Genomic DNA, 22,360 nt, shown 5'->3' on the forward strand with positions numbered 1-22,360 from the left:
CTCCAATTGGACCCCTAGCCTGGGAACCTCCATGTGCCGCAGGTGTGGCCCTAAAAAGACCAAAAAAAAAAAAAAAATAGTATACTTAAAATGGCATTGTTATATTTAGAGCGTAATGCTTCCTGGATCTCATGTAATACCAGCAGCGTGCAGCCCGGCCGGGTGCTCCGCAGCTTGTGATCACCCTTGGCTCTGCGGAAGCCCCTCCCGCACACCCCACAGCGGCCCTGCCTGCAGGTTGTGGCTTTCCCGTTGTTGACCTGCGTTTCCTGCCTGGAGGTGAGAGGAGAGGCCGGGCCAGGACAACTGTTGCAGGCCGCCTGGCTTCCACGCTTGCCTGCGACCAGACAGCGGCCTCACCACCGCCCAGGGCCCGGAGTGGCTCACGGCCGTGTCAGTTTTGAAATCGAGGGCCCAAGGTTCTTGGCTTCTTGTTTAAAACGTGTGAGTGAGGTCTCTGTTCTCTCTCTGCCCTCAGGTTGTGACCCGGCTGATTCATCTCTTGGGCGAGAAGATCCTGGGCAGCCTCCAGCAAGGAAGTGCCACAGGTGCGCACCCAGGGGGCGCCTGGGAGCCCCACCCACCGCCCCAAGCCTCCCTGCCCTGCCCGGAGCCCTGGGTCTCCCTTGAAAAGCAGTGTTAGAACACAGAAAACGTTTCAAGCGCTTCCTTCAGCCTGGTGTTGCAGGCCCTCCCGACACCACTTCTCTCCTGCCTTGAAGGCGTTCCGTTGCCGTGAGCCCTTTCCGAGCAGGTCTGCTGGCTGTGGACTCTCGTGGTCTCCCTTCACCTGAGACTGTCTGCTTCAGCTCCATCCTGAAGGATGCTTTCTGCGGGATGTGCACTTTGGGCTTGACGGTCCTTGTGTTGCAGGACTGTAAACGTTTTGTGCCGCTTCCTTCTGGCCTCCGTTGCTCTGACGAGAAAGCCCGAACCCCAGTTGTCCCCAGTAGGTCGTGCGTCGCTTCTGTCTGGCCGCAGTCAGGATTTTCCTTTGTCTTTAGTGTTTAGAAATTTGAATGTGGAGTGTTTGGACATGAATTTGTTTGGGTTTGTTCTGTTTGGGGTTTACTCGTCTTCTTGAACCTGTAGATTTATATCTTTTACTGGATTTGGGAAGGTTTCAGGCTTTATTTCTTCAAATGCCCTTTGAGTCCTGTGCCCTCTCTCCTCCCCAGGATTCCAGAGAGGCAGATGTTGAACCCTTGTTCGTGTCTGCAAAGTCTCTGGGACACGACCCATTTTTTAATCTCTTTTGTCTCTCTGATGTTCAGATTGAAGAGGTTTTTTGGATCCGTCTTCAGGGTTATTGGCCTTTTCCTCTGTCTTCTTGATTCTGCTCCTAAGCCCATCCAGAGAGTTTTTATTTCAATTGTAACATTTCTATATTTGCTTCAAGACTGTTCATGACTGCTTTTTCCAGCTGGGTATTAGCACAGCTTTATTGCCTTGTCCAGAATTTCCAGGTTCTCTTTCCTGTTGTCAGTTGGTTGGTATTTTCCTGTCCAGGCAGAGACTCTCCGGGCTCTGGGTACGCCTGGGGGTTTGGGTTGTACCCTTTGTGTCCTGCGGATTGAGAGGACTCTGGTGCCACTTGAGTCTTCTGTCTCAGCAGGCCGCCAGCGCACTTCTATTCACAGAGCAGGTCCTGGCCCTCTTTCCCGGGCTGCGTTGAATGCTCGAGGCCTTTGCCGCGCCCCTGGTCTGCTTTGCTTGTGTGCAGCCCAGAGCGATCGGGAAGCTGGCTGGTATCTGTTCTCAGAGCCTCTGCTGTGCAGTTCTGGCCAGTGTCGCGTGTGGGCTGCTTGCGGGTGAACGAGGACTGCACAGGCGACTTAGAGAGCGCCTTCCTCCATCTTGCCCTCTCTAGTGGGGGTGCTGCCTCTGTTGCCAGTGCAGGGCGTGGAGAGGTGGGGGCTCCACTGCCCTGTACCTACAGCTCCACGTAGGAACTTGTCTTTGCCTAGGGCTGGGGTCTTAGAACGTCCCCCTGGAGGCAGCACCCAGTGGGGAAGGGGCGAGATGGACCCTGCTTGGCTGTGGCAGGACAGGGCAGTGGCACTGCGGCCCTTGCCGCATTGGTAGAGTTAGGTCCCTGGCCAGACTGCCCTCTTCTCTGCGCCCCCTGGGTCCCCTTATAACTGGGGATCACGGTTAGGCGGCCAGAGCCAGATCTTCCTGCGTGCCTTTCTTCACGGCCAAGAGAACAGGATCAGGAGCTGGCACCAGAACCCACCTTTGGTCCTGCCCAGATGGAGGCGCTCACGTCAGAGGCCACTGGGAAGGACAGAGAGGAAGGGACTTCCCTGCAGAGAGGCTGCAGGGACACCCGCGAAAGCGACCCTCTGCTGCCTGGTATGCAGCCAGTGGGTCTTTCCCTTTTCTTCCCTGCCCCCAGATTAACCCTTAGCAGCCCCCTTTCTCTGCCACTCTGGCTTCTGGGTCAGGCCTTGCAGGGACCCCCACTCCACCCCTCAGGAACCACTGCTACTTGCCAGGACGAGACTAGCAGAGTCAGAGATGGAGGCCTTCTTGGCAGAGCGGGGCCTTTCCGCACGGCCGGTGCTTGCGTCTGGCCCCTGGCTGTGCACCTCAGGTCATGAGGGCCTGTGCAGGAGCTGGGCATGGTGGCCAGGAGAGCAGCGTGGAGCAGGCTGCAGAGCAAGCGAGCCACGGAAGATGGGGTCTGGCTGAGCTGTGGCCAGCGGGAGGGTTGAGGCTGCCCCTCAGCCACCGCCATGAAGACAGGAGATGCCACTGGCCGAGAAGTGACACTGTTGTTGGAAATAAATTTGGGCCGGGGACGCTCTGACAGGGCTCGTGAGCTCATGGCCCCTCGCTCTGCTGCCTCAGTCCCTCGTATCTGGAGCCGGCGGGACCTGTGGTCTCAGGGACAGGCGCCCAGGACCTCGCCCTGACCTCCCCAGTCACTGTGCGCCTCGCCTGGGCCCTGGAGTCCCAGGCAGACAAGGCCGTAGGAGGGCGTGTGCTTCTAAACCTCTCTGTCCAGTTACGGTGCCTGGAGCAGGCGTGGGGAGGCCTCCAGGAGGCCCCTCCTTTCCACCTGCACTTTCTCTGGCCCCCTCGGGCGTCCGTGCTCCGTGCGGGGGGGCCTGTCTGGTGTGCCTGAAGTGCAAGGGCACCGTGGTGGTTTGTATCTCAGTGGGGAAGGCAGGGCTCTCGTGCTGGAGACGGCGGGCCGCTTGTGTCTAGAAACATCCAGGGACAACAGAACCGTGCTGGCAGCAGCCTGACTCCTGGGCCAACACACGACCCTGTGCCGTGCAGGTCACCAGTTTGGACTACATGCTGTGGGCAGCAAGTGGGACTCGGGGAACCCCGCCAGCAACCTCTCCACGGTGGCCGTCATGCCCGCGTCGGAGGACGTGCCCCTCACCGCCTTCGCCCTGGAGCTCAAGCACGCCCTCAGCGCCATCGGTAAGCCCGGCCCCAGGCCGCCTGAGGTCCAGCCGGACGGCTCCTCCTCCTGCCTCTCGTCCTCTGGGTTCTCCCCGGAGAGCAGGTGGTGGTGGAGGGAGTGGGGGCGATGCTGGCAGGGATGTCTCAGTGACACGGGTCCCTCCCAGTCCTGATGGGCAAACCCTCTCTCACGGGAGCCGCTGCCACTCACCCCACGCCGGTCCTCCAAGCTGAGCGTGGGGGTCTCCGGGGTACAGAGACCTCGAACCCCACCACTGGCAGCCCATCTTGAGATCTGAGCCCCCTAGGGGAGCGTGCCAGCTGCTCCACTACTGGGGGGAACGCTGCAGTGGCTGGGGAGCTGCCTGACCACATGGAAAGCACTCTCGCTTGGGGTCAGGCAGCTTAGGCAGTGTTTCCGACTTCCCGATGGCTGTAAAGCTTTGGGACTCAAGAGCAAGGGACAGAAATGCCCGAGCCCTCCTAGGAGCTCCCGCATCACGGTGTCGCGCGTCAGTGACACTGAGTCTATACGCTTCTCCAGGACTGCGAGTGGCCACAGCCCTAGGCAAGAAGTTAATTTTCCGAGATAGGGTTATTCGGAAGGTTTCAGGGGTGTTTTTAAAATGATATAAATAGGAGTTCCCGTCTTGGCTCAGCAGAAATGAATCAAACTAGGAACCATGAGGTTGCAGGTTCCATCCCGGCCTCACTCAGCAGGTTAAGGATCTGTCGTTGCCGTGAGCTGTGGTGCAGGTTGCAGAAGCAGCTTGTATCTCGCATGGCTCTGGCTGTGGTGTAGGCTGGCAGCTATAGCTCTGACTAGATCCCTAGCCTGGGAACCACCATATGCCTTGGGTGCGGCCCTAAAAAGGCAAAAGACCCCAAAAAAAAAAAAAAAAAAGATATGGGAGTTCACTTCATGGCTCAGGGGTTAACAAATCCGACTAGGATCCATGAGGTTGTGGGTTCAATCCCTGGCCTCACTTAGTGGGTTGGGGATCCGGCATTGCCGTGACCTGTGGTGTAGGTTGAAGACTTGGCTCGGACCCTGCATTGCTGTGGCTGTGCTGTAGGCCGGCAGCTGCAGCTCCAATTCGGCCCCTAGGCTGGGAACCTCCATATGCCGCAGGTGCGGCCCTAAAAGGCAAAAAAAAAAAAAAAAAGATATAAATAATAGGTGCAATGAATGTCATATTACTCTCATGAAACAGTACATTGTGACAAGAGTGCATATTTTAATATCATGAAAATGTCCCCTACCTGAATAGACACTTGATGATAGGCATTAGATAAATGCCAAAAATGATCTATAAAATTGAAGATGCTATTATAAATATTTAATATTTGAAAGTTATTCTGAGTCCGTCGTGGCTCAGTGGTGATGAAATCTGACGAGTATCCATGAGGATGAGGGTTCAATCCCTGACCTTGCTCAGTGGGTTATGCTGTGAGCTGCAGTGCAGGTTGCAGACGTGGCTCAGATCTGGCCTTGCTGTGGCTATGGTGTAGGCCGGCGCTAAGCTCTAATTTGACCCCAGCCTGCTGGGAATTTCTATATGCTACAGGGGTGGCCATAAAAAGCCAAAAAAGAAAGAAAGTTATCCTCCCAAGTGAAAATTTCAGTTACAGAGAGCATTGGTTTCCTGTAGGCTTGGTCTTTGCTTTATGGCACATGTTCCAGACGTGGAAAACTCCATTCCTTGTCCTTTGATGCCAGTCAGACTGACCAGGGCACACACAAGAGATGCCCAGTGCACAGTGGAGGTGTGTGGACTCATAAAAAGTTTATTCCTTTTTAAAAAATATTTATTTGTAAATCATTATGGGTTCACGGGTAGTTGCAGAAATCGTAAAGGAAGAGCCATGCGCCCTCTTGGGCCCCATAACCGCAGCCACATCCAGACTGAGTGCGTGTGTCTGCGTGAATTCCTGCTCCTGCAGGAAACCGGGGATCACGACAGGGACTGCACTGATCCGCCGATGGCTTTGGGTGGCCCTGACGTCTTAGCAGCATCAGGTGAAAGCAGGCCTCCTGCCGTGGTCCTGCTTGAGGGGAGCGCTCGGCCTAGGCTGTTAGCTTCCATTTTCCATGTCTAGCCTCCAGCGTGTTTGTTGAGTGTTTATTTCATAAAAAGATGCTGAATTTTGTCAGTGCTTTTTCTGCATCAGCTGAGATGATCGCAGATACTTTTTTCTTTCCTTGAGGGCCACCCGCCCCTGTGGCCCATGGAGGTTCCCAGGCTCGGGGTCCAATGGGAGCTACAGCTGCCAGCCTACACCACAGGCACAGCCATGCGGGGTCCGAGCCATGTCTGCGACCTATACCAAGCTCAGGGCAACACGGGATCCTTAACCTGCTGAGTGAGGCCGGGGATCAGACCCGAGTCCTCGTGGCTCCGAGTCGTGCTCGGTACTCGAGCCACGACGGGGCTCCGGGCAGGTGATCACACTTCCCCTTTGTTCTGTTGATGTGATTTATTACATTGACCAGCGTTGAGAGGTTGAGTCGGTCTTGCCTTCAGTAGAAGATCCCTCTTGGTCTGGCCTGTAGCCCCTGTCCTGTCCTGCTGAGCTGGGGCCGCCCCCCGCCCCTTTGTTGAGGGTTCTCTATCATCGGGGTTACTCATCTGAGTCTCTAGTGGTTTCTTGGTCCCACCCTGGCTTTGGCATCCAGCATCCGGCTGGTGCTGGCCCGTGGCGTGCATCAGGAAGCATTGCCTCTCACTCGGTATTCTGGTGGAGACTGGGGAGCATTGGTGTTCCTTGTGGTGGGTGTGTGGCACCCGCTCCAGGGGGTCCCTTCCCTGCACCATCAGGGTTCTGCCACTGGAGTCAGAGCTACACAGGTGCACAGGCAGCCCAGCAGCACTGGTACCACCCTGTGCCCCTCGCCTTGTCCTGCGTGCTTCTGGGAAGCAGGTCCTGCGGGTGCGCCATTTCCTGCCTCTCTCCTTCTCATCACGAGCCCTCGGAAGCCGTAAGTGCGGCTGTGAGAAGGAAGCTGCGAGGAAGCAGCCCGGCTCCTCCCGCGGCAGCAGGACTTCCGCATCCTCAGGGGTCCCCCACAGTGCAAGGCAGCTTCCCGACATGTTGCGCCTCGCAGCTCAGCTTCTGTCCCAGCCCCTGGTGGCCCGCTCGGTATCCCGGTGCTGGTCCTCCTGGCTGAGAACTGTGTCTGTGGGGACAGTGGCTCTTAGGAGGACGCATGCTGAGCCCAGAGACAGAATGCGAGAAGACGTGTGTCACGCTGCTGGTCAGTTACGCTCGAGTAGAGTCCAGCCAGCTGGGCAGAGTTGGGTTTGAGAAATGTACTCTCCATTTTACAAGCTTGTGCTTCCCTGCCCCAGTGCACATGCAGTCTCGGTGCTGCTGCGCTTTGACCCCTTCCCATGTGGAAGAGACTGAGCTCAGAGCAGCCCCCATCCCGGGATGGCGGATACACCTGCAGATTCACCTGTCCAGAAGGTCTCCTTCAGGGCCAGAGGGCATGTCACCTCCAGCCACAGGCACATTCCAGAAGGCAGACCTCTGGGAGAAGGAGGGCCCCCGCCTGTCCTCCAAGGTGGACGGCCACACAGTTTTCCCTGTGTGCTGCTTGTGTCTTCAGGCCCCATCCTGCTGCTCACCAGTGACAACATAAAACAGCGCCTTGGCACTGCTGCTCTGGACAGGTACGCCGGCCTCCTTGGAGGAACAGCCTGGCCGAGCTGCCTGCTCCCAGCAAGTCCCAGCTCCGCCTTGAAATGCGCCCCCCGGTGTCCGCGCCCCGTCTCTGCCTTCCAGTCTCCACGAGTACCGGCTGTCCAGCTGGCTGGGGCAGCAGGAGGACGTCCACCGCATCGTGCTCTACCAGGCGGACAGCACGCTCACGCCCTGGACCCAGCGCTGCATCCGGCAGGCCGACTGCATCCTCATCGTGGGCCTGGGTGAGCAGGAGCCCACGGTGGGTGAGGTGAGCTGGCCTCGCGGGTGCCGGGGGCTGAGCGGGCGGGACCCCAGGTCGGCAGGCTGGGCAAGTCCTGCCTGGGGTGGGGACTGTCTCTCCTCAGACCCCCCGTTTCTCTCTTTTCCTTTGAATGCAGTATTTCCAGATCTCAGGAAGGGATGGCTAATAAGAGCAAACACCCAGATATCTGCTCTCCAAGCTTTAAAAACAGTCTCCTGTATTTTCTTCTGTTGGCTGTTTTAGCAGGAGCAGGGCAGGGACCCCGAAGTGAGTGGCCCAGATTTGAGGGGGCCTCTTATGAAGTCAAAGCTTCTGTCCCTGTTTCACATTTTACAGCTCTGTCTTTTACATAAACAGTGTTCTAGTTTGTTTGTTTGTTTGTCATTTTAGGGCCGCACCTGGCATGTGGAAGTTCCCAGGCTAGGGGTCGAATTGGAGGTGTAGCCGCCAGCCTACACCTCAGCCACAGCAACGCAGAATCCGAGCCGTGTCTTCAACCTACACCACAGCTCACCGCAACGCCACACTGGGTCCTTAACCCACTGAGCGAGGCCAGGGATCAAACCCACGTCCTCATGGATACCAGTTGGGTTCGCTACCGCTGAGCCACGACAGGAACTCCAACAGTGGCCTAGTTCATATCATTTTGAAATTCCTCTTTTCCTCGCCGCTTATGCTTCTGAGTTTTGTCCATATTGTCCCACTCATTTTATAGCTGTTCAGTGTCCTGTTCGTGAGTGACCCCCAGGTCTGGCCTCAGCCAGCAGCCTGCGAAGTTACCTCATGACAGGCATGTGCAGGGGTGCCTCGGGGCACCCACTGGCGTCACGGCCGTGTCGCCGAGCCTGTGTGCCTTCAGGCTGGACAGGATCTGCCAGACTGCCCTCCCTGGAGGCCCGAGGCTACGGGCGAGGCCTGAGGCCCGTCCCCCCTGCACTGTCAGTGCCGTGCGTTTCCGACGTCCCGGGGGCGAAGCGGAGCTGTGTTGCCCCCACCTCCTCCCTCTGCTCTCATCACTCGCGTCCGCCCCCTGGTCCTGGGACAGCTGGAAACTCCTCGTCCCTGAGGGGGTCTGGTTCTGCAAGGGCGATGCTGCATGCGGGAGAGTGTTGGCCAAAGACGGGTGCAGAGGTGCCCATGAGGCTGCGTCAGGGGAGCACACAGCCAGCAGCCCTGGGCCACATCTGCCCAGGGGAAGAGCTGGGCACACCATGGCCGGGCTGCAGAACCAGGCACCACCTGCCAAGGCTTTGTTGGGCTGCCGGCGAGGCGACATCCAGTGTGGGGCCTCTGCAGACGGCCCCACGCCGGGTTCAGCTCTGTCCTGCCCAAGTCCCAGGGCTCTGCTGGGCCACCTGATGCCCTGTTCTCCCTCAGCTGGAGCGGATGCTGGAGCGCTCCGCTGTGCGCGCTCAGAAGCAGCTGGTCCTGCTGCACCGGGAGGACGGGCCGGCGCCGGCCCGCACCGTGGACTGGCTCAACATGCGCAGCTGGTGCTCCGGCCACCTGCACCTCTGCTGCCCCCGCCGCATCTTCTCCCGGAGGAGCCTGCCCAAGCTGGTGAGGCCTGGGTGCGCACGGGGCTGCCCACTTCCAGCTGGCTGCATCTGAGCCCCAGGTCTCTGCGCGCTCACCGCCTGCTGTGCGGGCGTTTCCTTGAGCTTGAGGGTTGGGATTCCCGGGCCGCAGGGCGCTGGTGCGGCCCCAGACAGTCCAGGCACCGCACAGCTGGGCCGCTGGGGGCCAGAACCCCAGAAAGATGGGTGAGGGCCTCACGTTCATCCGAGGCCTCAGGTTTCTGCCTCCTCCTTAGGGATCCACCCAGAGACCGCCCCTCGCCCCAGCCCAGCCTGCCCCGAGACTTGGGGACAGCATCCCTCTAGCAGCACCTGCACCCCGGTGTCCACGGCGCGCTCCTCCTGGGGGCTGGCGGGCTCCATTCGGGCCCGTGGGTATGTGGCCCACTGGCCCGCTCACCCACCCGCCCTCCCAGGGGAGCCTGGGCTCCGAGGTGCTGGCAAGGTCAGTGAGACCCGCCGGCCGTGCCTGGAGAGCTCTTGCCTCCGCCTCCCTCTCTCTCAGGTGGAGCTGTACGAGCGGGTCTGCCAGAGGCCCCCAGACCGGCACTCGGACTTCTCCCGCTTGGCACGGGTGCTGACTGGCAACGCCATCGCCTTGGTGCTTGGGGGAGGGGGAGCAAGGTGAGTCTCGCCCCTTGGGGCCCCTGAGCCCATCCTGGGAGGCCCCCTGCTGGGCCGCTGCCGCCGCCGCCGCCACCACTGCTCTCTCAGGAGGGCCCCGTCCACTCCTGTTCTGTTGGGCCTCGTCTCTGCTTCTGGAAACTCCATTCTTACCCTTGGCCAGTCTCTGCACTGGGCTCTGGGTGAGTCTCTTTCCATTTTCATTTCAGGACAGGTCGTAGAGCGGTGGTCTGCCCTGCTCACCGCCTGGCAAGGCGGTCTTTAGTTCCCTGGTCTGGGGGTTTCCTTGAAGGACTTTTAACCACAACTTCTACCCAGGATGGTCAGTCTGACGCTGGCTGCCCCTCTCCTGACCCGGGGCAGAAGGGGACGAGGGAGTGTGTGGGGAGGGCGCCAAGGCCCTCAGGTGAATCAGGCGGTGCGAGGCAGGGCGCGGCAGCAGCCCCCGAGGGCCAGGGCCAGGCCGGGTGGGCGTTGGCACCCAAGCAGAGCCCCCTGAGCGCTGGAGAAGGCAGTGGCCCGGGACAGAGGCTCCTCGGGAGTCCCCGCCTGGGAGCGCCTTGCCCAGTGGGCTCCCTCGTGCCTGGTCCACGCTTCTCCCCGCGGATCACAGTTGGAGAGGATGAGCCTCGGAACTGCTCTCCGGCCGGGTTCAGTCTCCTTGCTTCCGGGGATGGAGACAGGGGCTCGAAGCTCTGGCCTGAGACCTTTACAGACAGGAAAATGGGGCGGGCAGGGGTCCCTGCCCTTCCTGGCGACCCTGCCTCCTCACCCGGGCTTCTGCTTTGGGCTGGCTTTACTTTCCTTCACAACGCAAGTTGCTGCCTCACTTCCAGGGCCCAGGGCAGCTGGCGGGGCTGGGGGGCAGAGCGCCGTGCTCGTGGGGACCCTGCCCCCAGGCACAGCCTGGCCTGGGTGGTAGAGTCACGCGCACCCTGCTCTTTGGCCCAGGTGATTTGGGGGCATCGCTCTAGAGCCATGTCTTACTGGAAAGTTGAGGCCAGTGGGCCTAGAAAGTCAGACGATTTGCCAAGGTTCCCAGGGTGAGGGGAGCTCCCAGGCTACTTTCTGCCAGGCTTGGACAGTGAGGTGCCTGGAGCAACTGGCCCAGACTTGGACCTGGTTTTCAGTAGCACTTTTCAAAGTAAAAATACTTTGTTTAAAAGCCTTCTGGCCATGCTGTAACCATGAGCTTTTTGTGTAACGCAACAAAGCAGTCTTCTGCCTGATCCGCTCCATCAGCAAATCCAGAGACGCCCCACAGACAGCGTCCCCAGACACCATCCCGCAGTCACCGTCCCGCAGATGCCGTCCCGTAGTCACCGTCCCCAGGCACCGTCCCACAGACGCCGTCCTGTAGTCGCCGTCCCCAGACACCGTCCCGTAGTCACCGTCCCGCAGACGCCGTCCCGCAGTCACCGTCCCCAGACACCGTCCCGCAGTCACTGTCCCGCAGACGCCGTCCCGTAGTCGCCGTCCCCAGACACTGTCCCGTAGTCACCGTCCCGCAGACACCGTCCTGTAGTCGCCGTCCCCAGACACCATCCCGTAGTCACCGGCCCGCAGACGCCGTCCTGTAGTCGCCGTCCCCAGACACCGTCCCGTAGTCACCGTCCCGCAGTCACTGTCCCGCAGACGCCACCCCGCAGACACCGTCCCGTAGTCACCGTCCCGCAGACGCCGTCCTGTAGTCGCCGTCCCCAGACACTGTCCCGTAGTCACCGGCCCGCAGTCACCGTCCCCAGACACCGTCCCGCAGACGCCGTCCGTAGTCGCCGTCCCGTAGTCACCGTCCCGCAGACGCCGTCCCGCAGTCACCGTCCCCAGACACCGTCCCGCAGTCACTGTCCCGCAGACGCCGTCCCGTAGTCACCGTCCCCAGACACCGTCCTGTAGTCGCCGTCCCGCAGACGCCGTCCCGTAGTCACCGTCCCCAGACACCGTCCCGTAGTCGCCGTCCCGCAGACGCCGTCCCGTAGTCACCGTCCCCAGACGCCGTCCCGCAGTCACCGTCCCCAGACACCGTCCCGCAGTCACTGTCCCGCAGACGCCGTCCCGCAGTCACCGTCCCCAGACACCGTCCCGCAGTCACCGTCCCGCAGTCACCGTCCCGCAGACACCATCCCCAGACACCGTCCCACAGTCACCGTCCCGCAGTCGCCGTCCTGTAGTCGCCACCCTCAGACGTGTTCCATAGACACCATGCCGTAGACAGCAGCCCATAGACAGTCACTTCCAACTTTTCTCCAGCTGCGTCATTTACATTTTTAACTCCTTTTAATTTTTGATTGGCGCGTGGCTGATTTATGATGTCGCGGTAGTTTCTGGTGTGCAGCAAAGTATGCGGCGGAACATCCGTCCTCTCCATGCTCTTCGCCGTCGTGTGCTGTTGGAGGACACCGACTGTCTTGCTCTGGCTCTGCAGCAGGAGCTCGTCGTTCATTTCCTTTCTAAATAGCGCTTCCAGTCTGATTTGTTTCAGTTTTTCAGGTTTAGATGGTTGAGCTCCTAACCGCTCCCATGCACACACAAGAAGTCCAAGTCCGCGTCCGCCTCTGCCCTCTGCCCTCCTCCGCAGCCGGAAGCCCACCGTGGCCCTCCCTGTTTGTGTGGTCGTGACAGCCTGGGCGGACAGTGTTCCTCCTTGGGGTGATCTTTGCTGCAGTTGCCACCTGCTCACTAGTTCCCCCCAGAGGCTGCTGGCAGCACAGCCTCCTCCCCTGGGCTCTGGGCCCCGTGTCTCTGCAGAGCTGGGCTCCCTGCCGCGCCCCGCAGGCTCTGCCTCCTCGCAGCTGCGGATGGGAGGTGGCCTTGAAGGGTCCCTTCACGGCGATCCTAGGACCTCCCTGCACCTTTCCCTCCTCTGTTCATTTCTGGACTCCATGTCTTCCTCTTTCTTGATATATTCCTGATTTCGGTAGAGTTCCTACTCCAGAAACTTCCTTGGGAGACGATGCATGGGAAAGTCGAACTTTTAAGACCACGCTTCGCAGAAGAAATCGTCATTCTGCTCTCCCTCTTGAATGGCAGTTTGGGTTTGGGATTCTAGACGGAAGTAGTTTTCCCTGAGAGTTTCAAGCTGCGTTTCCGTTGTCTTTTTAGCTCCCAGTTATTTGTTTTTTGTTTTTTGTTTTTTGTTTTTTTGTCTTTTTGCTTTTTCTTGGGCCGCTCCCGCGGCATATGGAGGTTCCCAGGCTAGGGGTCTTATCGGAGCTGCAGCCGCCAGCCTACGCCAGAGCCACAGTAACTCAGGATCCGAGCCTCGTCTGCAACCTACACCACAGCTCACGGCAATGCCGGATCCTTAACCCACGGAGCAAGGCCAGGGATGGAGCCTGCAACCTCATGGTTCCTAGTCGGATTCGCTGACCCCGGCGCCTCGATGGGAGCACCTTGGCTCCCAGGTCTGCTGTTGAGACGCTCAGTGGCATTTTGCTCATGAGGCCTGTTCCTTCTGGATCTCGTAGATCGCTGTTCTGCGAGCACTTGATGATGGGCTCAGCATCATTCCTGCCCCACGTCAGGCTGGCAGGCTCCCGGTGGGCCCTTTCAAATTCCCAAGTTGATCACCTTCCACCCTGGGGGGTTGTACGATGTCCCCCTTTGGCCCCAGCTCTCTCTTCTGGGTCAGACCCCATGCTTTCCGTCTGTGTTTGGAGTCGACTTTCTGGGTGAGTTTTCGCAGATGTTCTTCCTGTCCGCCCTTTTTGCCAAATGTTTTTAGTGTCTGAGTGCTTTTCTCATAGTGTTTTCTGTGTTATACCCGCGCAGCACTGGATTTCCGAGAATTTCGGTGCTTGTTTTGTCTTTTCCGGCTTGGCCCTGCTAACGCCGTGTGTGTGCAGTCTGTGCCCTTGGCCTCACCAGCGGCATCTCTGAATGGGCTTCTGGGGCCTGCTCGCTTGTCGGCCTCCTGTGGATGGACGTTTGGGTTTGGTTACCATGTGCAAAACAGCTGTAGCCGTTGCTGCGCAAATCCTTTTTGTGGACATAGGTGCTTTTCTCCTGGGCTGACACCTAGCGGTGGAATTGCCTGTTCGTGGGGAAGTTGAGCCATCTTATACCCTACCAGCAGTTTTGAGAGTTTGGGCTGCCCACATTTTTGTCACCCTCAGTGTTGTCAGGCGTTTAGATGGTGGCCATGCCCCTGGTGTGTGGCTATGCCCTGTTGTGACGCTGGTCTGCCTCCCCGGACCAGGGCTCCAGGTGCCTCCTGGCTGCTGTGTGTCTTCTTTGAGAAGCGCTGTCAGGTGTCACCTGCTCCTTTAACGGGTGCCCTGTCTTCTGCTGTTTAGTTAGAGGGGTTCTTTATACGAGTCTTTTGCCAGATATTTATCACTAATATTATCTCTCAGTCTTTGACTTGTGATTTTGTTTTCCTAATGGGTCTTTTTTGTGGAAGTTCCCGGGTCAGGGATCCAACTCGAGCCACAGCAGCGACAATGGGAGCCCTTAACTGCTAGGCCACCAGGGAGCTCTCCTAATGGACTTTTCGATGAACGGGTTTTACTTCCGGTGTTGTGAGAGCTCTCACCTAGTCCACACCTGCTTCTAGAAGGGCTGACACCGAGGTCTTGACCACCTGCACTTGTGCCCTGTGCGTGGCCTCAGGTGACAGGTGCCAGTCTCCTCCTGCCACATGGTCGCACCCCTCCCCTGGAGTTGCTAAGGCGTCTGAATCAAACCCCAAACACCCCCCAGATTGAGCTACACGGAGGCAGGGTTCTGTCCTCATGGCGCCCTGACCCTGGCTCCCTTTCTTGGGCGCCACAGGGATTCATCAGACAGAATTTTCTGTGATTCCTTCAAGTTGTTTTTCTTGAAAGTGTTTCGGCCACCCTAGGTCCTTTGCATTTCCATGTAAGTTTGAGAATCAGCCAAGTATTTTACGGGATTTTTTGCTCTTACAAATTGTGTTTTTTAAATTTCATTTTAAATTGTTTGTTGCCAATATATGGAATCACACATGGTATTTGTTTTTGTTTTGGGCTGTGCCTGCAGCACGCGGAAGTTCCCGGGCCAGAGATTGAAGCCGAGCCACAGCAGCGACCTGAGTGCTGCGGACGACAGACCCTGACCGGCTGCGCCCGGGAGAGCCCACATGGTGTCTCCAGCGGTGTCCTGTCCCACATCTCGTGGGATTCTCTCCTGCCAGTAGTGTTTTTTGGTAGATGTGTGTTTGTGTGTCTGTTTGTATATAGTCATCTCTTCTGAGAATAAAGGCAGGACTCCCTCTTTCCTTCTAAAATGGGTAAGTGCCTTTGCTTCTTCTTCTCCCCTGTCGCAGTGGTCAGCTCTGCCAGCGCCAAGCTCGGGGCAGTGGTGAGAGCAGGCCCCTCGTCTTGCTCTCAGGGTCAGGGGGAAGCATTCTCTTTGATCCCTGAGTGCAACCTTGGCTCTAGGCTTGGTAGATGCCCTGTATCAGATCGGGCAGTTTCCTCCTACTCTAGGTTTTGTGACAGGTGGTGGTTCTTATGGGTCTGTTGGGATTATACGGTCTTGCTCCTTTACTCTGCTAACATGGTGAATCACACTGAGGGGTTTTTTTGTTGGTTATTGGCCGAACCCACGGCATGTGGAAGTTCCAGGGCCAGGGACAGAACCCACGCCGCAGTTGCAACCTCAGCCTCAGCTCCGGCAGCACCGGAGCCTTAACCCCTGTGCCACACGGGAGCTTGCTCACACTGAGGGATTTTAAAGGAACAGCTCCCTCGGCCCTCTTCCGGGGACTCATGCCTGGGGCGTGTGGCCCTGTCTCTGGGTCACCAGCTCCCTTAGGTCTGAGTGAGGTGGGCCACGCCTGTCCTTTCTTTGAGGGCAGGTAGGTTTGCTGGCTGCCTTTAAAACTGAGGTGGGGAGTCTTCCTTCTTTTCCTCGCTCTGGAAGGTTTTAAGTGGTTCGTGTTATTCTCCCTTATATGCTTCGTGCTGGTAAGACCACTTGGACATAGAAGTTTGTGGAGATTTAGAAATTACAGTGTCAGTTATTTTGGTGCTTATAGTACTATTCAGATTTTTTGTTTCTAGCGTCAAGTTTGATAAGTTATGTTGCTCGAGGGATGTATCCATTTTATCTGAGTTTTCATACTTAAGGCCTGAAGTTCATACTAGCTTCTTACCTTTTTAACTGGAGCATCTGTACAGATGTTCCCTTTTCAGCCTGATATTGGTAATTAAAGCCTGTCTCCAAGCCCCAGCTCTGTCTTTGTCTCTCTCGCCTTCCCCTCCCCTTCTTGTCACTTTTCTGAATCAGTCGTACCAGGAGGTGTCAACTGAATTGGTCCTTTTAGCTTTGGGGACCCTCTCTATTGTATGTTATTTCCTGATTCACTAATTTCTGCTTTTCTGGTTTCGTAATTTTATCCTCTTTGATTCACGCTCTTCTCTTCTAACTCTCAGGGCTGCAGACAACTGCAGAGGGCTGGATGGTGTGTCCGGGACCTCCCTGCACTGCACAGGGCAGGGGCCGTCAGCTCTGTGTGTGCTGCTGCCCCCTCGGAGGAACATGCTTTTTGTTCTCAGGCTGGTTGAAAGTTGTCCTCTGTCTGGGGTTTTCAGCAGTGTAGGAATGGCTTTCTTGGGATTTATGCTCAGAGTTTAGATGTTTCTTGAACTCGAGCCTTGTTCTGAAACTGCCAAGCCTTTGCCTCTTGGGGTCATCCCTGTCCACTTCTGCCGTCTGTCCTTCCTCCTGGCACTGGGCACCTGGCCCCTTCTCCTTGCAAGTGTTTCTGTGGTGTGGTGGGCATCGCTTACAAAAATGCTAAGGATGGTCCTGGCCCGGTGCTGGCTTTCCCGTGGGCTTGTCTGGCCAGGGGTGCCCTGGAGCCTGCACCAGCAGCCCTGTCCTGTGGGCCCGCCTTGGCTCCACCTCCCACCGGAGTCCGTTCCGAGCCGGCAGCTGGAAGAGGCTGACGGCGGGCAGCCCTCGGGAGCGTCCCCAGCCCCCCTCTGAGTCGGCGTCTATGCCCCGTTTTCTGTGACTTAGGCAGGACTCGGGCACTGAGGGGCGGGGTCCTGGCAGGCCTGGGGCACTCACTTCCTGCTGTGCTCCTGTGGGCATAGAGGCTGTGCCCAGGTGGGCATCATCCGGGCCCTGGCGGAGAGCGGCATCCCCGTGGACATGGTCGGAGGGACGTCCATCGGGGCCTTCATGGGCGCCCTGTACGCCGAGGAGCGGAACTACAGCCAGATGCGGATCCGGGCCAAGCAGTGGGCTGAGGTAGGGTCCCTGCAGCACTTGGGCGCCAGGAGGGCACTGGGGCCCGTGGCTCTGCAGGGCTCTGGCCGAGAGTGTGGCCCGTGGTGTGGAGGGAGGCACGAAGGAAGCAAGGCCACGGGGCTAGGGGCTTGGCTCCGGTCGGTGCCTGGTCTTCACTCACAGCAGTGACAGAGGAGACGGCCCCACAGTCCCAGAGGTACGCCCGCCCCACGGGGTCTCGGAGGAAGCCCTAGGCCAGGCCCTAGGGCAGGGCCGGGCACACAGCTGCAGATCTGCCCGTTTGAATAATTCCAACGGGTTTGGGAGCAGAGGGACTGTCCCCCTGTCCCTGGGTGCTTTAGGCTTACTGTGTAGGTCAGACAGAGGTGGTCGGTGTGGGCTCTGGATGGGTCAGGTAAGCCCCCAAGTACCAGAGCGTCAGGGACCCAGAAAGTGGGAAGCACACAGCGTTAGTTGGGCCTGGAAGGAATGGACGCTGGGGGACAATCAGGGCTCTGGGAATGCACGTGGGCAGAGGGGCCGCAGGAGCAGGAGGGGGGTGGGCTGCAGTCTGCCCCTCTCAGGGCTCTGCTTATTTTTGTGGAGCAGGAGGAGCCCTGGCTGAAACCGTAGGGCCAGAAGTGTGTGCGTTCCCCTCCAGAGGGGAAGGGAGGTGCTTCTCTGTGCAGAGGCCATCAGGGCAGCTCCCCGAGACTCCGGGGGCCACGGCCTGCTTGGCCTTGGTCACCAGGGACAGCCTCCCAGAGCAGTGGCCCCAGGGGACCGGGCTCCAGCTTCAGCGAGGATCTGGGCCCAGGCCGGGCAGACCTGCTCCCTCCCCAGCCCTGCGGGTCTGGTGTGGGTGTGGGAAGGGCAGGGGGCTTGGGGCCTCAGGTCCCCTCATCCTGAGTGTGTGCTGGGCCGGGGAGCCTGGGCAGCCATGCTGTGGGCGGATGGAGCTGTGCCCAGGCCTGTGTCTCCCGCATGTGGAGGGACTGGGGCGGGTGTGGTGCCAAGCTTGCGGACCACAGAGGACCTGGTGGTGTCCCAGGCTGTCCTGGGTGGCGTCTCATTGTGAGGCTCCAGAGGGGGCCCCCATTTCCAGCCTCCATCTGCGCAGAGGCGGGGCAAACCCTCCCTCTCCATCCCGGATCCCTGGGGGTCAGGCCTTCTTGGTCCCGTGTCCGGTGCTCAGGTCTAACGGGCCCCGTCCTCCCTGAGGAAAGAAGGGGCCTCGTCCCACTGGAGACGACGAGACTTGGGCAGAGAGGGCCCTCGGCGGGGCCGCTGCTCGCCTGGGCTAGACGGCCTCCACCAGCACGCGTGGGAAAGCCCGCCCGAGCAAGCCGGGGAGGGGCAGCAGCGGACGCTCAGCCGGCCCTGGTCCTGGATGGGCCCCATGCCGTCCCCCCCGCCAGGCCTGCTGAGGGTCAGCGAGCGTTCCCACGGGACCCAGGCTGCTTCCCGGAGGCTGTCTGTCCGCAGCAAGCACGCGTGTGTGCCCCGCTCCCTTCGCGTGGAGGCTCTTGGGTGGGGCCGCAGGGTCGCCTGCTGCCTGTGCCTGCAGGTGGGGCTGCGTGGGGGCCTCACAAGTGCCCCCTCGCCCAGGGCATGACATCGATGGTAAAGACCGTGCTGGACCTGACCTACCCCGTCACCTCCGTGTTCTCCGGGGCCGGCTTCAACAGCGGCATCTACAGCGTCTTCAAGGACCGGCAGATCGAGGTGCTGCCCCCGGGAAGGCCTAGGGGCCTGCAGCCTGCCTGGCTCTGGCCCCCCGGGCCCGCAGGGTGGGGGCTGGCGTCGGCATGGGGGCGGCCCTCCGAGCCCCGTCTCCCCGCAGGACCTGTGGATCCCCGCCTTCGCCATCACTACGGACATCTCTGCCTCCGCCATGCGGGTCCACACGGATGGTGGGTGCCTCCGCCGGGTGCAGGCTCTCCCGGGGCACAGCAGCTCCAGGGAGGGGCATTGAGGGGCCGGTTCCAGGCCAGGCCCAGGGAGGCCCCAGGGTCCCCTGAAAGAGGCAAGAGGCTCGGGGAGATGTGCACAGACACGACCGCCGTGAAGACCAAAGGGTGCAGGGGAGAGGTGGAGGCAGGACGGGGCAGAGGGCACACTGTGGTCACGGCCGGGCCCGGACCGGAAGAGCAGCCGAAGGCCTTTTCGAGGCCAGTCTTTCGAGAGCCACTTGAAATGTGTCTGGTTGGAGGTGAGTGGGGGGCGGGGCGGGCAGAGCCGAGGCGCAGGGGGATGTGGGGAGGCCCGAGGAGAAGGCTGTCCAGGAAGGGTGCCATCTGCCCGGGCTCAGAGCCCTCCACTGGAGGCCAGGCGTGCGGGGCCCAGACTCTGTCGGCGAGGCTTCGAGCCGAGGGTCCAGGGCAGTGAAAAGCCCCCTTCCTCTCCCGGACCCCCACCCGCCACCCCTACCAGGCTCCCTCTGGAGGTACGTGCGTGCCAGCATGTCGCTGTCGGGCTACATGCCCCCTCTCTGCGACCCCAAAGACGGACACCTGCTGATGGACGGGGGCTACATCAACAACCTCCCAGGTACTGTGGTGGGTGGGGAGGGGCTGCCCGGCCCTGCCGCAGCCCCACGCTCTCCTGTGCCAAGGGGGACACAGGAGCCCACACAGCCAGGCACACGCTCGGCACTGCCTGCTCCCAGCATATGGCTCTGTTTGTCAGCTCAGCGGTGCCCAGAACAAGGCCAAGCAGAGGAGCCGGGAGCAATTAGGTCCCGTCTGTGCCCACAGTCAGAACTAACAGCCTGCAGGTGTCGGGTTTGCTGCAGGCAAGATCCCTCCTGGGGCACACCTGTCACCTGTTGGACAGCTCTGTGCACTCAGCTGCCCCCCTCCACAAGCCCAGGTGTGACAGTGGAAGGGAGAGCCCCCCACCCCCGAGCCGTGCTTTCCCCTGCCTCTCCGAGTGACCAGGGCCACCTCCTCCCCAGCGGATGTGGCCAGGTCAATGGGGGCAAAGGTGGTGATTGCCATCGACGTGGGCAGCCAGGATGAGACGGACCTCACCAACTACGGGGACGCGCTCTCTGGATGGTGGCTGCTGTGGAAGCGCTGGAATCCCTTGGCCACAAAAGTCAAGGTGAGGGCAGCCCGGCCGCTTCTCCCTGCGCTGGTGTCGGTGGTCCTGAGATGGGCAGGGAGGCATTAGTACCTGCCAGGCTCTGGGTGAGCAGGGATGGGTCACTCGCTCACCATCCCTGCCCTGGGACCAGCTCTGGGGACAGGGGACAGGCCTAGCAGAGATAGATAGCCCCTCCGGGAGGGGGAGAGGGAGGGCCCGGGACGTGAGACGCAGAGGCAGTGTCCTGAGGGAGGCCAGGGCCCTCGGGGACGGAGCCCCAGGGTCAGCGGCTGTGACGCGGCAGGTGCTGAACATGGCGGAGATCCAGACGCGCCTGGCCTACGTGTGCTGCGTCCGGCAGCTGGAGATGGTGAGGAACAGTGACTACTGCGAGTACCTGCGCCCCCCCATCGACAACTACGGCACCCTGGACTTCGGCAAGTTCGACGAGATCTGCGTGAGTGGCCAGGCCACCCCTCCCAGGCCTCCCGGCTCTCATGCTGAGCGCGCAGGAAGGAGGCCTGGCACCTGGTCACTGGGTCCCCGGTGTGTGTGCAGGAGGTGGGGTACCAGCACGGCCGGACGGTGTTTGACATCTGGGGTCGAAGTGGTGTGCTGGAGAAGATGCTGCAGGACCGGCAGGGGACGAGCAAGATGAAGGCCGGTGATGTGAGTGCCTGGGCTGCCCCCTCCCCGCCCCCAGCCGGTCCTCTGCCTCCCAGCCCAGAAGAGGGCAGGGTCCTGGCACAGCTTTTAACTGCTCACGCCTGCGGGACCCCCGCCAGCCGCAGAGGGGCCAGAAGACAAGGGTACAGGCAGCAGTCCTCTGCCCAGTGTCCCCTCTCTTTGCCCCACTCTGGCTCCCTACCCTTGAAGTGCTCGTATGGGAGGAGAAGACGGTGCTCTGGGTGGGCTGCTCAGGCCCCTGCCCATCTCCACGCCCCTGTCCCCACTGTGGGGCTAAACCACCCAGGGTCACAGAGAAGGGAGGTCTGCAGTCAGGGGCTTGGCCAGCTGTCTCCTCCCCCTCGGCCCCCAGGTCCTCACCTGCCCCAATGCCTCCTTCACGGACCTTGCCGAGATTGTGTCACGTATTGAGCCTGCCAAGGTGGCCGCAGTGGACGGTGAGTTGGACCCTGGGACGTACGCCCACATAGCTGAGGGTGCTGGTGGCAGCACCCGCTCCTGACCCTTGGCACTCAACAAGCTGCCCTGGACCTGGGTGGCTGCACGTGGGGACCCATGGCCCTGTGGCCTGGTCCCTGCCTTCCAGAGGTGCCTACATGGCCCTCCCCTCTGCCCAGACGAGTCCGACTACCAGACAGAGTACGAGGAGGAGCTGCTAGATGGCCCCAGGGACGCATACGCTGACTTCCAAAGTGCGCCTGCCGACGCCGACCCGGGCTCCACCTCGGTGAGCTGCCCAGACACCCAGGGCCCCTGGGCTGAGCTGGCTCTAAGGGCCCCTCCCTGCCGCCCTCTGGGCCTGCCCGCAGCTTGACCTTGACCGTGTGTGGTTTGCTTCCAGGAGGACGAGATCTCGACTCGGCATCGGCACTCCAGTCTGGCTCCCCCGCAGACATCCCAGGACTCCTCATCCCCCTGGCTTGCTGACCAAGATGGGTCGAGGTCTCCGCTCTGATGGCCCTGAAGCCAGCAGCCTGCGGGTGGGTCTCCAAGGCCCAGATCCTGCAGTCCTGCCAGGGAGACCCGGGGCAGCCCAAGCCCCCCCCCTCCCCGAGTACGCCCAGCTTCTGCTCTGCTAGGAGCCCAGGCCTGAGCTGGTGTGTCTGGGGCCTCTCTGCACCAGCCCCCCCAGTGGAGCCCTGGGTCCTGGCATCCCCTGCACACACATCGGTCCTGGGGGGCCATGCCAGCCCCTGCAGCCCCCCTCAGGCCTCTGAGACCCCTCTGATGGCCCCCATGCTCTGCTTAGCCTGTCAATAAAGGTAGATCTGATTGTGCGGGATGCGTGGTCCCAGTGGCAAGGGCAGCATCACCGTGGGGGGGGGTAGGGGGACAGCCACCCCACAGCCCTAAGCCTGCAGTGGGCATGGTATTGCCATGTGAGGACCACAGGCCAAGCAGGCAGGGCACCCAAGGGCTGGGATGGAGCTGGGGTCCCCTAACCTCCCGACCTCTGGGGCATGTTCCCACTCCGTACACACAAGATTCTTCCCTGAGATGTGCCCCTCACTTCTCAGATCATGAAATAGTGCCGGGGGTCCCCTTGTACAGAAAAGGAGGCTTGTCAGCCGGGCCACTCCGGGGTCTGGGATCCCTGCAGGGCGTGGCCAGGGGACCGGAGGCTGCAGTCCCAGGGCGGTGAGCCAGTCGGCCCCGCCCCCCCCCCGGCTCCAGGCCCCGCCCGGCCTGGTGGGCGGAGCTTCAGCCGGGTCCCCTCGGGGTCCTCCCGCGCTGACGCCACTGTGGGCGCGGCCTCGCTCGCTCGCCGGGGCGTTGCTGTGGGCGGCCCGGCAGAGCCCCGCCCCGACCTTGACGT

At 60.4% G+C, this 22,360-nt stretch overlaps 1 protein-coding gene across 7 annotated transcripts in view; it reads left to right on the forward strand.

The window, feature by feature from the left end:
* The window catches only part of PNPLA7 (patatin like phospholipase domain containing 7), a 61,781-nt gene extending 39,960 nt beyond the window's left edge, over nt 1-21,821 (forward strand). For 6 of the 7 annotated variants that reach the window (XM_021081069.1, XM_021081070.1, XM_021081071.1 and 3 more), the window contains 16 exons: nt 479-548; nt 3,289-3,438; nt 7,031-7,094; nt 7,207-7,375; nt 8,747-8,929; nt 9,452-9,570; nt 16,635-16,791; nt 18,379-18,495; nt 18,614-18,683; nt 19,204-19,320; nt 19,727-19,875; nt 20,162-20,314; nt 20,416-20,526; nt 20,897-20,981; nt 21,162-21,271; nt 21,386-21,821. In XM_021081069.1, the coding sequence (XP_020936728.1) occupies nt 479-548; nt 3,289-3,438; nt 7,031-7,094; nt 7,207-7,375; nt 8,747-8,929; nt 9,452-9,570; nt 16,635-16,791; nt 18,379-18,495; nt 18,614-18,683; nt 19,204-19,320; nt 19,727-19,875; nt 20,162-20,314; nt 20,416-20,526; nt 20,897-20,981; nt 21,162-21,271; nt 21,386-21,499 (1,938 nt within the window). In that variant the 3' untranslated portion in view covers nt 21,500-21,821. Of the gene's footprint in view, nt 1-478; nt 549-3,288; nt 3,439-7,030; nt 7,095-7,206; nt 7,376-8,746; nt 8,930-9,451; nt 9,571-9,779; nt 11,038-16,634; nt 16,792-18,378; nt 18,496-18,613; nt 18,684-19,203; nt 19,321-19,726; nt 19,876-20,161; nt 20,315-20,415; nt 20,527-20,896; nt 20,982-21,161; nt 21,272-21,385 lie in introns of those variants that run through there. The other variant, XM_021081076.1, reaches the window with a different exon arrangement.
* Nucleotides 21,822-22,360: the final 539 nt, after the last annotated feature.

The sequence above is a fragment of the Sus scrofa genome, unplaced genomic scaffold (genome assembly GCF_000003025.6).
Source record: "Sus scrofa isolate TJ Tabasco breed Duroc unplaced genomic scaffold, Sscrofa11.1 Contig1206, whole genome shotgun sequence".
Classification (NCBI taxonomy): domain Eukaryota; kingdom Metazoa; phylum Chordata; class Mammalia; order Artiodactyla; family Suidae; genus Sus; species Sus scrofa.